This window comes from Bos taurus, chromosome 11 (genome assembly GCF_002263795.3).
Source record: "Bos taurus isolate L1 Dominette 01449 registration number 42190680 breed Hereford chromosome 11, ARS-UCD2.0, whole genome shotgun sequence".
Classification (NCBI taxonomy): Eukaryota; Metazoa; Chordata; class Mammalia; order Artiodactyla; family Bovidae; genus Bos; species Bos taurus.
Window position 1 is genome coordinate 44717273 of NC_037338.1, and position 13997 is coordinate 44731269.

Consider the following 13997-nt stretch of genomic DNA (forward strand, 5'->3'; position numbering starts at 1 on the left):
TTCTGTGAAATTACATCTAGGAAATGTGTGGGACAAGTCCAGTGATACACTGTTATCTGTTACAAATTATTACATCTGTCGATACAATTTTAAAGAACAAAAATAACAAAGTTAAATCCTGACCACATATTTAAAATGAAAAACCTTTTTTTTAAACACCATGTGAGAATTATTTTCTGATTTTTTCCCAGAGATCCTAATGATGACAGTAATTCAAATGTTATGTTTCAATTGGCAATTTGATTTAAATAGTGCTATTGAGTTAAAAAGTTCTCCCAAAGTGTTCTATAGACCCCATGAACTATAGCTTGCCAGGCTCCTCTGTTCATGGGATTTTCCAGGCAAAAATACTGGAGTGGGTTACCATATCCTTCTCTAGGGGATCTTCCCAACTCAGGGGTTGAACCCCCATCTCCTGCTTTGGCAGGTGGATTCTTTACCACTGAGCCACCAGGGAACCCTGCTAAGCAAACCTTACATTGTTTTCATTTTCTATCTGAATTTTAATTTTTCTTTGTAGAAGGAAACTTGAAAATTGAAACAATAAAAAACTTTTAGAACTCAGAACACAATGGTCCCTATGAAGAAGTGAGACAGTCTTTCTAACAATGCAAGAGAATTTCAAAGACTGAAATATGTCCTGTGAAAACCAGGAATTGTACAAAAACACACACACATCTAGTGATGCCGTATCTTATTCTCTACTTTAGGTGGTCTCTGCTTAGATAGGAAACATGCTGAGAGTTTAGTTTAACATAGAACTTAGAACATGCAGCACTGGAACTGACCAATTATATTATTTTAGGCAAAGAAGCCAAAAACTAGGATTTTAAAAGCTGTAATGATCAGACAGAAATACTTTGAAACTTTTACAGTACCTATTAAGAGATTAGAATTCTTCCCTTTGAATCCACTGGAAAAAAAAGAAATCTATACCATATTGTGATTAAAAAATGAGCTGAGAGAGTCTACAGATTCAAGGAAGCAAGTGCAGTACAGGTTATGTGAAGGGTGGACCCTATTAAAGAGTGTAATTTTTAATAATTAGGCAAAAAGATCAGCTCTACACAGGACAAGCCCATCTATGTCAGCCTCTGGCAGCTACAAATACATGCCAAAAAGAAACAAGAAAAGTAGGAGACAAAACCAGGATCAACATGTATTCTGGAGGACTAACCACAGGAGAAAGTAGTAGAAATGGTGGCAGAGGGACAGAAAAGCTCACAGACAGACTGGCTTTTTCTTTTTCTGCTTGTCCTTATCCTTGGCTTCTCTCTCCCGCTTGGCAAGTCTCCTCTTAAATTCTTCTGGCATTTTCTCATAACAATGTTTGCAGACTGGCTTTAGATCAATCTCAACAAACTTATCCCTTTGTGTAGGACAGAGAAGGAACAAAAGAAAAGAGGGAACGATTAAAGGAGGAACCTTTGCTTTGAGAAGGCCTGGACAGAAAGAATCAAGAAGCATCAGGTCCTACTTTTCCAACACTGAATGCTCTCCACAATGTTCCCCGCGCGTCCCACCCAAGGGCTCGCAGGCCCAGCACACACTTACTTGAGTGTCAGCTTGGCGCTGCAAGTGGAGCAGGCAAAGCAGTGCACACACCAGGCCTTGTTGAGGGCGGAAACCACTGGGGAGAGAGGAGATGGTCACTCACCCACAGCTCGGCTCACCACCAACCCCTTCCCCAGGCCGGTTCTCTAGGGCTTTCCTCACAAAAGAACCACACATGGCACTAAGCATCTCAGTGCCATTAACTGATACTCACAGAATCAGTTGAAGTTACTCACTAATTTATCTATCACACTGTTAGAACACACAATCTCAGCTCTGCATCTATCTCCCACAACTGCAGGCCTCACCTCAGGGAAGGCCACCACTGCCTTTCAACCTGTAGTGATGGTTAATGTTTCGAGGCATCTGAACAGCAGATGCCAAGTCTCCCCATCAGAGCCCCCACTCCCCAGCTGTGAAGGTGCGGCCCAACTCTACTGGCACCGCTACCTGCCTCCTGCCACCTGCCCAGCAAGGTAGTCTGAACTAGGTAAGTAACTGAAACAGGAGCCAGGTGCTAACCCACCAGCCGGGGTGAGTCTGCCTTCCAAGCAGACACTAAGCTCCTCTGCCCGCTTCTCTCTCCTGGCAACTGCCTCCCGCAGACGGAGGTGAGATTTATTTCCACTGGCACTAAAGATCACTTTCCTGAAGCCACCCCTTCACAAAGGGCACTTGGGCAGTGTTTCAGAAAGTATTTCCCAAATTCGGCTCTCTGCCCAGAGGCATGAAGCAGGCTGGAAACAGCAGTGTTTACAACTTCACCAGGAAGCTTCTGGCAGAATCTGCTAATGACTGCTGGCAAACAGCTGCTTCCTTTCCATGCTAGTCAATCAGGCCTCCTCACATGGGACCAGGGGGCAGGTTCTGGAAAGGTCTAGAGACAACCACCAGGTGTTCACGTCTGCAGGGTTCAGGGGACCCTCCCCAAGTGCTCCTAATGAACACACCCCGCAGCTTCCACGGAAAGTAATTCCAGGGATGGGAGGGAGAAGCAAGACTCGGGGTCAGTCGTTTCTATGGTAACGACCTTGCAGCACTGGCCTAAAGTGTCATCAAAAATGAGCAACAAGTTTGATTCTTAGGAGTTAGCATTTCACGGCTAGAGATCACTTGGGAAATACGCCAAAGAAAGAGGAAAAGTAACCGATGACCATCACAACATTTTCCAATTTTCACATGACCCAGGGGTTTTGTGTCCAAAGGTGCCCTACAGGTGCTCACCATCGCCTTCTATAACACGGTTGCAGTGGAAACAAACATCACCAAATAGCTGGAAACGGGAAAAGACAAAAAAAAAGTGGTAAAATTAAAGATATGTTACAACTAAGTATCAGAATACCAAACATTTAATATAATTTCAGTTCTTCGTAGAACTTAAAAACAAATACCCTACAGCATGTTTCTAGCTTCCATATACATGCATTAACATACAATATTTTTCTTTCTGACTTACTTTACTCTGTATAATAGGCTCTAGCTTTATCCACCTCAGTAGGACTGACGCAAATGAGTTCTTTTTTTACAGCTGAGTAATATTCCATTGAATTGACAGGATAGTGTGGAAACATATACATTACCATATGTAAAAAAGATAACAAGAGGGAATTTTCTGTGTGACACAGGGAGCTCAACCGAGTGCTCTGTGACCACCTAGAGAAGTCGGAAGCATGGGAGATGGGAAGAGATTTCAGGAAGGAGGGGATATATGTATACCTGTGGCTGATTTACATTGATGTGTGGCAGATGCCAACACAATATTGTAAAACAATTATCCTTCAATTAAAAAAAAAATAGCCTGGCTATACCTAAACTCAGAATTTGCTGTTACTAGAGATGATCAGTAAATGTTCACTGACTAGTTTTTACTTACTACAATGAAAACAATTTACTATTCATCTTGATGGAAAACAAAACACGGCTCTGGAGATTTCAGGACGGTAAAGGAGCATGAGAACCCTGGACTGGGCCCAGCACTGGAGTGGAAAACAGGCCAGAAGGACATTACTCGGTAAAGTGACAAAACTGGAATGGACAGAGTAATCAATGATAACAGTGGTTATACAAGTGAGTCCCATATTCTTGGGAAGTACACGCTGAAGCATTAGGGGTAAAGGACCACAGGGAATTTATCATCAAATGATTTAGAAAAGAATCGGCACGCTTTTGTACGTATACATTGACTCGCATACAATGAGACGAGCATTTATGTGTGTGTCAGAGAAGGCAGGAAGGACACACACGTGATGAAGTAGGTACTGAATCTGAGTACAACATGTAGGTATTTTCTTTGTATTTATTATTTTACCACTTTTTTCTGAGTATGAAGTGATTTTACAAATAAAAAGTTAAAAAGCCACGTGTATAGCCCAGTGTACATTTCCCCAGAGCTCTCTCTGCACGTAACTGTGGAGAAGCTCAAGTTCACCTAAGTGTGTGTCACATCCAAAGAGCCCATCTCTACCTGGTTGTAGTGGGTTTCACAGTATGCCAGGCCCTTCCTCTCGTAATGGCGATGTCCAAGGAATGGCTTCTCACACTTAGCACAAACAAAATGCTGAAAGAAATGGCATTAGGTCATATTTGCATCAGCATGTTTTATTTATGTAGTGAAGCAAAGCTCCAGAGCTAAAGAGAAGATCCATGAAAGCCTAGGTGCTGGTGTCATCTGGGTCACAAGCGACCCTGAAGTGACCAGGGTCATCCCAGCTTTCATCCAGCATCTGGAGGCTCTGACTCAACAGCAGAATGAGAAAAGAGAGGATATGTGGATGCCTCTCTGGGTTGGACCAGGAACCAAGTCTCCCCGCACCGTCACAGGCTGATCACAGCACCGTGCCGTCTACGTTCTTAGTTTTCCACAAAGTTGACAGTCACCAAGTGCCCCCACTCACCCCTCAGCATCCCCCAGCCTTGTTGGCACCCCTGAGCCTTGGGTGTGCGAGGGCCCGGTCACCCTGCCATGGGCACTCACCTCCACGTGCCACTGCTTGCCCATGGCATTCACCACACGCCCCTCGATGGGCCGGCGGCAGGCACCGCAGATGGGCACCCCCATCTTGTCGTGGCATGGCAGGCAGTACAGCTCCCCCTTGAGCTCCCGGGCATCAGCAGTCAGCTCCTTCCTGCCCGAGAGAAGAACCACTGAGTACCATCAGCAAGGGGAGAGCCGGTGGCTGGTGTGGCTGACGCCCTGAGATAAGGCATCTGAATAGACTACCGCAACAACCCCATAACTGCTTGTTCCCCCGAGAGGTGGTCACAGTGATTGAACAGCTTCAGCAGGCTTCATATTCGTGTCAACATAAACATCACCCAATGACAACCAGTCAGACGTACCCCCACGTGGCCCCTTGTCTCTGCTGTCACTTTTATTATAGAGTCCCTCCTTGTTTTCCTTAAGAAGCTGGGGGAGAGGGATGCAGGCCCAGGGACAGACCTGCTAATGCTACCTTCCTAAAATAACAAGAGTGTGGAGACCAGTTCCACTTCCTGACACTCACTAACAACCTGCTAAGAACAGCTTTAGGTTCGCAGAAAACATACAGACCAAACGCCCAGACCGCTCCCCTGACAAATGCTTGAGTTCATTACTGTCTTCAGTCTCCTGAGTTAATAAACCGAGGTGGCCCCCAAACAAGATGGATTTCATCTGTTTTTAAAAGGTTCTTTAGGAGAAGTGCTCATGGAGAATGAACAGAGGGAGGACAGGCAAGAAAACCAGACCAAGCCGGAACTGAATCCCCCAAATAAGCTGTCTGTCAGCTTTCACTGCAGTTCTCTACTCCCCGTGGTAACAGCCAGGACAGTCATGCTGACTATGGTCAAGTACCTTTTCCATTAAATTCTTATACTACACAGCAGACTGTGAAACACATAGCCTAACAACATATCCTGAGCTTCTGAAGAAAAAACAGATGTAAATAGAGAGCCAAAGTAAATAGATGTAGTTTAAACACTAATGGTTACAACTGTGATAATTATATCCACTTGGATACAAAGATAAGACCATTTAAAGTTTTTTTCTTTGCATGGAAGAGGGGACCCTGTATTAAAAACAATGTGATGAAAAATAGCTGTGGGGATCACTGGGGATATTTTAATATGAGCTGATTATTCAAATGTATTAGGGCTTCCCAGGTGGCACAGTGGTAAAGAATCCACCTGCCAATGCAGGAGACACAGGTTTGATCCCTGGGTTGGGAAGATCCCCCTGGAGGAGGGCATGGCAACCCACTCCAGGATTCTTGCCTGGGAAATCCCATGGACAGAGGAGCCTGGTGGACTACAGTCTGTGGTGTCTCAAGAGTCAGACATGACTGAGTGACTAAGTACACACATTTAAAGGTACATGTTTATGCACACTTGTACACACACACACACACGGCAACATGTTACCCAGTGAGACTTCATGAAGGGTCTGGGGTTCTCTGTGTATGAGTCTCTTGACTCTCCTATAGGTTTAACATTTTCCGGATTAAAAGCTGAAAAAAACCAGTTTGGGTGCCGGAGTAACAGTAATACCCAGGTCAGTGTGTTCACTTATTTCCACTGTCTGTACAGTAAGCAAGAGAACGTGGGCCTACCCGCAGTTGGCGCAGTTGAAGTGGTCTGGATGGTAGGGGTCGTTCTTGAATATCAATGGCTGCTCATCGATGATGGCGTGGCACTTCTGGCAGATGTATTTGCCGAGGCCCCGGGCTTTCTCCCGGTTATGACAGGGGCGACACAGGTGCCTAAACAGAGCCACAGAAGCTGACATTTAAAATCCAACGTTCTTCTAATAATTAAAAAAAAAAAAAGAAAAGCTTCCCATATCTATGCAAAGAAATTCAAGAGACCGTTTCTTAAAAATCACTGCTGTGTTTCAAGAGCAGAACCAAGCCCCACTTTCCACAGGAAGCTACTTACTCCCACTCAGATGATCAGGTAGCACTTAAAAGATCCCCCTAGCAGCCATGCCAGATGCAGGACAATGCCAGGGCGTCCCCCACAGGCCCGGCCAGCCACAGTGCACGCGCATGACCTGGAGCACAGGCGACCCTGCCGCACCACCCTGCCCACCCACCCACCTGCCCTGAGGGGACTGGTGCCCTGCTCATACCTCCCGGCGTTCTTGACGAAACCAATGTCGGCCAAGACCTCCTGGCACAGGTCACAGCGGAAGCACTCGGGGTGCCAGCTGTTGTTCATGGCTTTGATCACCCGGCCGATGATGAATTCACCTGCGGGAGGGACACTCAGGCCGTAGCTCGGCCTCCCTGCCCACAGCCCCGGGAAACCATTCTCCCTGTGCTAGGATCCCACAGGAGGTGCTGTGTTAGAAAAACGCCTCCGTGTCCCCTGAGCCCTTGTGTTTGGCCCTGCAGCCACATTCTCGGGCCATCTTCTCATCTCTGGGTCTGCTCTCCTTTTCTAAACAAGGTGTGGGCTCTCCCTCTCCAAGGCCTGTGGTTATATGAGGTCATGGGCACAGAAAGCAGAAATCCACAGCCTGCTTTCTTGTAACGCAGACTTAACTTCTTCCTGCATCTAGGCTTCTCAGCATCTACTCGCTAATCCCACGTTCTCCGGCTGTGTGACCGGCAGGCCACCCCTGTGCCTCTCGAGGTCCCTGCTGCCCCCCACCAACTGCATTGACAAAAGGGAACTGCATGGAAGCCCAGCAGGTCCTGGGGTCAGTCACCCCTCGGGCCATGAGAACCGGAGCTCTCGGGCTGGGACTCTTCCAGGTGGTTAACCTCGATGACGGGGAGTGCGGCTGACAAGCACCTGATGACTCTCCCTCCTACACAGCTCGTGGGAGGAAGTCCTGCAGGAGGAAACTTACTTTTCACGGCAGGTTGGGCACCAACACTTACCACACTGATGACAGCAAGGAGCAAAGAGCATCTGGAAGTCATGTTCACAGTACTTCCTTCCTTCAAACTGAAACAGAAAATACCGGCCCCTCTGAGTAGGAGACAGCCCTAGGATCCATCATCTTCCTAAGGCCTGTGAAGCAGAGGGGCACCTTCTGGCACCTTCCACATGCCTGCGTGTGGATACAGACAGGCTTCCTGACCAGCTGAGACCAGAAGTGACCCTCCGCCTCCAGACAGCAATGAGACCCCTGCTCACCAGGTTTCACCAGGTCTTGGCTCAAACCCCACCTTCAGGGTGGAGGAGAACCACAGACCCCTCTCCCCATGTTGAAAAAACAAATTTACAGACAGTAAATATTCTAGCCTATTTTAACTGTCAACACTTTTGTGTGATGTGCAGTGCTTAGTCACTCAGTCATGTCCGACTCTTAGAGACCCCATGGACTGTAGCCCGCCAGGCTCCTCTGTCCATGGAATTCTCCAGGCAAGAATACTGGAGTGGGTTGCTATGCCATCCTCCAGGGGATCTTCCCAACCCAGGGATCGAACCCAGATCTCCTGCATTGCACATGGATTCTTTACCATCTGAGCCACCAGGGAAGCCCATTACAAAGATTATTACTATACAAATGATCAAAATGTGAGTATCGGGACTTCCCCGGCCATCCAGTGGTTATGCAGGGGACATGAGTTTGATCCCTGGTCCCAGAAGATTCCACAAGTGGAGGACCAGTCAAGCCCACGTGCCATAACTACCAAGCCCGTGTGCCTCAACTACGAAGCCTGTGTGCCTCGACTAGAGAGCCTTTGCACCAAAATCAAAGATCCCACATGATGCAGTGAAGATTCTGATGTAGCCAAGTCAATCTATCAATTGATCAATAGTTTTTAGGAAAGCATGTTACAAGTGTTACTTTGCATTTACTGTTTGATTATTCGCACGAGCAGCATATCCTACCGAGGTAAGCAGGACCCCTCTTTCCCTCACAGTGATTTCAGTCCTCCACTGATAAGGATGCCTGACACCTAGAAGACTTGGAGTTCAATGTTATCTAGTTTATTAACGTTTTCTATTTGGGGGACTGCTTGTATCCTTCTCACAGTATGGGGAAAAGAAAGTGATGGAGAGGCAACAGCAAGCTGTGGAGATAGGAGCCTGCGTCTTCTCTTTTCCTCCTTAGAATCTCTCATAAGGCCACTGCCATAATTACCCATTTCAGTAAAAATCTTAGCTCTGAAAATAGTAGGTCAGGGAAAGAAAACCATATCAGATATCAGAGACCAAACTGAGGTATAACCCTATTACGTCACTAGTCTGCTCTTGTCAAGGGCACGTAGCCTCTCTGGGCCTCGAGAAGGAGATCAGGCAGGTAGAGGGCTTTACAAGTGTGGAGACCGACGTCTCCTTGGGACAGGCTCCCTGGACCCCCAGGACTGTTCTGCGGGCCTGGGCGCCAGGGGCCACGGCCTCCCCTGCACCAGCTTAGGGACTGGAGAGCCCTGCTCGGTCCCCAGAACCATGGTCCCCTGAAGGCTATCACCCTTGACAGAAAGAGAGATTCCTGTTCTGACAGCGAGGGTTTCTGTCGTAGAGAATGTGTGTTCTGGGAACACAGTAGGAGCTGAAAAGATGTGTCTGAGCAACACGGTGTTCTGGAGTTTGTCCCGACACACCCACTGCTCTGCTCTGCGGCCCCATGACTTCTACAGGCTGGCTGCGAGCCCCGCTCCCAGGCCCCATTCCTATGGGAAAACACTGTCGGAATGACCAACAACTGACTTACTAATGACCTCTAAAAGCCACCTTTCCTTCCTCAGGAATGGCTTGTAAAACAGGAAAAGTTTAAAATCTGCAGGAGGAGAAACCAAACAGTAGCCGCCTCTGGGTGTCACATAACTGTGTACACATATCACCATATAGAGACACACGTGCAGACACACAAGGAGGTGATCACACAGGCACGCACTCACACATAGACACAAGCACAGCCACACACATACACAGCCACACACACAGACCACGCAGACACACACCACACACATAGATATACACAGACACATACAGACACAGATATATACATAGAAACACACAGAACATACAGACAGACAGACACACACACACACATACACTGTTGTCCTCACTCCCAGGTTGAGGCCGTCCCTAGACAAGCCCCAAAGCAGACATGAGGGGGCATTTCAGGCCAGTCAGCATGAACACACTTGCGCCCAGCACCCATGGTAACAACCATAGGATCAGGAAGAATAGGTGTTTGGGAAAGAAGAGGAGACACTGAGAAGAACAGGATAAGAAGGGGTGCCCCCACCCCACAAATAAGAGCCCCTTTAGGACACAGGTGCTGGGGGGCATTCACAGGGCTGACCACCACCCAGCTTCACTGCCCAGCCCTCACCACCACCCACCATCACTGCCCAGCCCCTACCAACACAGCATCACTGCCCAGCTCCCACTGCCCGGCTCCCCAACTCCATCGTCACTGCCCAGCCCCCACCAACACAGCATCACTGCCCAGCCCTCACCACCACCCACCATCACTGCCCCGCCCCCGCAGCTCACCCACACCCACCTCATAGAAGAGGCCCTCCGGGAACTGCTGGAAGCACTGGGCGCACACGAAGCACTGCTCGTGGTAGAGCTCGCCATTGCTGTTGACAATCTTCTCAGCGGGCGCAAAGCCGCCCCGGCAGCGCTCGCAGCTGGCGTTGGCCAGGGCATTGGCCATGTTGCTGCAACAGACAGACAGGGGATATGGGTCACAGATGGCAGCTCTTCCTGACAGCTTGGTCTGGGGTCACAACAACCATGTCTTGTCCATAAAGCTGGCTTCCTGCCTGCGACCCAAGGTCTCAAGCCCACTTTCTCACGTGGCATCTGGGTGCAGACCCTCTGGTTCGCTAACATCCTGCATCCTCCTCCCAACAGCCCAGAGGGCACCCTACCCCCTGCCCAGCCCGTGAGGAGCCAGGGCTGCAGGGGAGCCTCATGAGCCACCTCAAAGAATTGAACTGAGGGCCTGACATTGGCTTCACTGAACTCCCCCCAAACATGGTCTGGACATGCTGAAGGCACAGCCCAGATACAGGACCCGACTGGTGAGGCCCTGCCAAAGCAGCTTCAGTCCTACAGTCCGACGGGGGTACAAATGCCAAACATGGACGCTAGGAGACAGATCCGAACACGGTCATTGGGAGATGGATCTGAAAGCCACAGAATTTCCCATCCTGAGACCATTTTATAGCCGGTGATGTGCAGGTCCAGAGACTGACAAGCCCAGCATCACACAGCTGTCTGGTTCAGGGGAGACTCAGGCCCAGAATCCCAGTTCCCCCGCCCAGGAGCCACAATGGGATGACGGTATCATGCTCGACAGGACCTGAGAGACCTGTCAGGAAAGAGGAACCATGACAAGACCCCAGCTGAGGAGCTACCAGCCAGGGCTCCCCTGGACTCCGAACACTCGGGTGCATTCAGTAAAGGGAAAGCACCTGACCGAACCCCCTATCAGATCTCTCCAGACTGTGGGCTCCGGTGAAGGACTGTTGGGTCTCTGGACGGCCCCCAGGGGGAAGGCCCTGGCAGAGCTGGTGCTGGCCCGGCAGCTTCATGATTTGCGGGTTTATTTTAAGATACCCAGACGCCCACTCAGAGCATGCGCTCCGCTGTGTGTCGGGTCCCAGGGGCAGCGTCTGAGCCCCCAGACACCCACTCAGCCCTCCTTGGGCAGTCACTGCCAACCTCCGCAGCCTGCCCAGCCCCCAAGGGGGAGGAGGAGTTCCCCCCACCCTTGGAGGACCGCTGCCTTGTCCCCATCACAGCCCACATCTCACTGCTTCCTCAGCAAGGTCTGCACAGAGCACACCTCACCCCCACTCCCACGGAAGACGACCCCGCCCTCTCCTGGCAACGGTCTCACAGAGCAACATCCTGCTTTGTCGACTTCACACCCCATGCAGAAGTCCATGTCCACGACCCCACACCAACAAAACTCGATTAAAGCGTTGCCAGGAAAGGAAGGGAGGGACGTGGCCTTGACACTTGGCAAACTTGACCTAAGTCCCGTACTGAAGCGAACTTTCTATTTGTTGTTGAAAAAGTACTGGGGATCAGGGAGAGAAGCCATCTCTCCCTTGTCACCCGGCTCTGCTGCAAGCTGGACAAACGAGGGCAGTTTGGTTCTGGTCCCCTTCTCCCAACAGGGACCAAAATCCACAGGTGCTCCTCGACAACGTGCGGTGGCCCACAGCCGCCCCCACGGGCCCAGTACTGCTCCAAGAGTTGAATAAGAAAAAGCCTATAAAACCACTTTGGAAACCAAAAAGAGCTACTCAAACATCAAGCACTGTTACTAATTTAAAATTCTCTCAAAAGAGTCACTGAATTCTCAGTGATTTTAGCAGAATTCCAAGAGAGCTACAGGAGAAACCCTGGAGTGCCCTGAATACTGATTTCCCAGATTGGTGACATTCTCCGGGAGGAAAGGCTCCCCTCTTCCCCACGTCTCTACAGGGGCCACAATTTCTTTATAAACTTCATTCAAAACAACATCTTCCAGAAGGATGAAGGCAGGTGGCATGGCTTTACTGAGACACACAATTTGCAAAAATGTTAACACAATGCCACTCTTTCTACCAGGGTTTTGTCATTTTGGAAACGCATTTCATATAAAATTAATATTAATATTATTAATGTGTAATGAGCATGTTGTTATTTTACATGAACTAATCACACACACAATTTGCAAAAATGTTAACACAATGCCACTCTTTCTACCAGGGTTTTGTCATTTTGGAAACGCATTTCATATAAAATTAATGTTAATATTATTAATGTGTAATGAGCATGTTGTTATTTTACACGAACTATCACTTAAAATTTTTCTCAGTTTTATTTTCTAATACAGTAAATACCGATAAAATAAGAGGTATTTGGAGACCTCAATATTTTTAAAGACAAGAGGTATTTGGAGACCTCAATATTTTTTAAGACTATGAATGGGTCCCCATATCAAATTGTTTATCACTGACCCATTTATGCTCATTACACTACAGACCATTTACACTCAAGTTCAAATACTCACAGATTAGAATGTAGTTAGAAAACAGGCAGAGACATTATAAAAGCAAGTTTTCCCCCACACACAGGAAAAGTAAATTAGTCTTAGAGATAAAGTTCTGTGTTTTTGAAGAACTGTTCATTTCAACAACTAGCAAGAAAACAAAGGAAAGAGAACATTAGCAGAAACTTTGAGGAAAGAAGCCCTAACAAACCAATAATCTCACCAACCTACTTAACTGCTTACCTTGCTCTTCCTCCCTGACCCGCTGGCACTGTACGTATATATATTTTTTAATGGGCTGTTTTTGAGCAGTTTCAGGTTTACAGCAAAATTCAGTGGAAGATGCAGAGTTCCTGTACAGCCCTGACCCTCGCTCGGGGCACAGCCCCCCGCGGTCAATACCCCCAGACGGTAAAGTGAGGCCCACACTGAACACTGACCTGTTCAGTCTTCTCACAGTGACCGACACGGTTACTGCACATGATAGAAGCTACTTGTAAAAGTCAGGGTGAGCTGCCGTCGGATTAGTTACAATTAACAGGCTAATGTTTCAGAGAGGATTTCCATGGTGGGAAATGTATGCCTGGGGAGCATGAAAGCCTTGGTGGTGGTCTGGTCACAACTGTCTCAGCCGATCTGCCTCCACAGATCCGCCTCCACAAATCGGCCGCACACAGAAAACCTGACATCACCGAGCCTTCTGCTATTCAAGTGCCTTGTTTATCGAAGTGTGTGAAACGTATATTCTAGCATTAAAGTGCAGGAATGTGAGCCCCCAAAGCACTTCGAGTTCACCAAGCATTCTGGTTACAGTGTAACTGTATTGGTCCCATTGGTCTTAGAGCTCGTCAGAAGCTTGCTGTCTCAGGTAAAGAGAAGCAGGATATCTATTTCGAAAGCACAGGGAGTGGATGGAGGAAGCAGAGACTCAGGCCAGGTAAACTTCCCTCCCTGCTAAGCACACCAGGAGATGGAGATGCGGTGATTCCACTCCAGCTCCCAGGAGGAGTCAGCAGGGCCCGCCTCCTGCCTGTAGGCAGCACCTTCCTTCTCTCCTCCCTTCTTTTCTGCACTTCGTCCTGGGCATCCTCACCCCCCACCTCCAGTCCTGGCAGGAGACCTACTGAAGGTGCAGGTCAAACCCCAAGGCAGTGAACTCCAGCCCCAGGAGGGGGCCCGGGAGGGGGCCACTCACAATTTGGCGTAAAAGTCACAGAACTCCTTGTAGACCCTGACATCGCTGTGCCGGCGCTGCAGCCTGGACTCGGCCCTCTCGTCCTGGCTGCTGAGACCCCGATGCTCCCCATTACGGGCCGCCGGGGGGACCTCCTGGTCCTCCGGGATGACGGCTGGGCGCAGGCCCCGGAGTGCCATGTTGGGAGCGGCAGGACTGAGGGACAAGGGATGGAGGGACGCAGGACACCCAGGCGGCTCCCCTGGTCACTCCCCCGCACTCCCCTCCCGGTTCCCACACGTCAGCTGCTCCAGGATCATGCAGCCCTTC

The 13997-nt window shown here is 48.9% G+C and overlaps 1 protein-coding gene across 7 annotated transcripts in view; it reads right to left on the bottom strand.

Moving 5' to 3' along the window:
- LIMS1 (LIM zinc finger domain containing 1) overlaps positions 1–13997 on the bottom strand; it is an 82804-nt gene that overhangs the window by 3447 nt on the left and 65360 nt on the right. For 3 of the 7 annotated variants that reach the window (XM_010809980.4, XM_005212663.5, XM_010809979.4), the window contains exons 2-10: positions 10004–10163; positions 7416–7482; positions 6659–6779; positions 6141–6290; positions 4529–4679; positions 4019–4111; positions 2779–2827; positions 1555–1630; positions 1178–1369 (exon numbers count right to left, since the gene is read on the bottom strand). In XM_010809980.4, coding sequence (XP_010808282.1) covers positions 1222–1369; positions 1555–1630; positions 2779–2827; positions 4019–4111; positions 4529–4679; positions 6141–6290; positions 6659–6779; positions 7416–7482; positions 10004–10163 — 1015 coding nt within the window. In that variant the 3' untranslated portion in view covers positions 1178–1221. Of the gene's footprint in view, positions 1–1177; positions 1370–1554; positions 1631–2778; positions 2828–4018; positions 4112–4528; positions 4680–6140; positions 6291–6658; positions 6780–7415; positions 7483–10003; positions 10164–13688; positions 13886–13997 lie in introns of those variants that run through there. The other 4 variants (XM_005212661.3, NM_001083495.1, XM_005212659.5 and 1 more) reach the window with 3 other exon arrangements.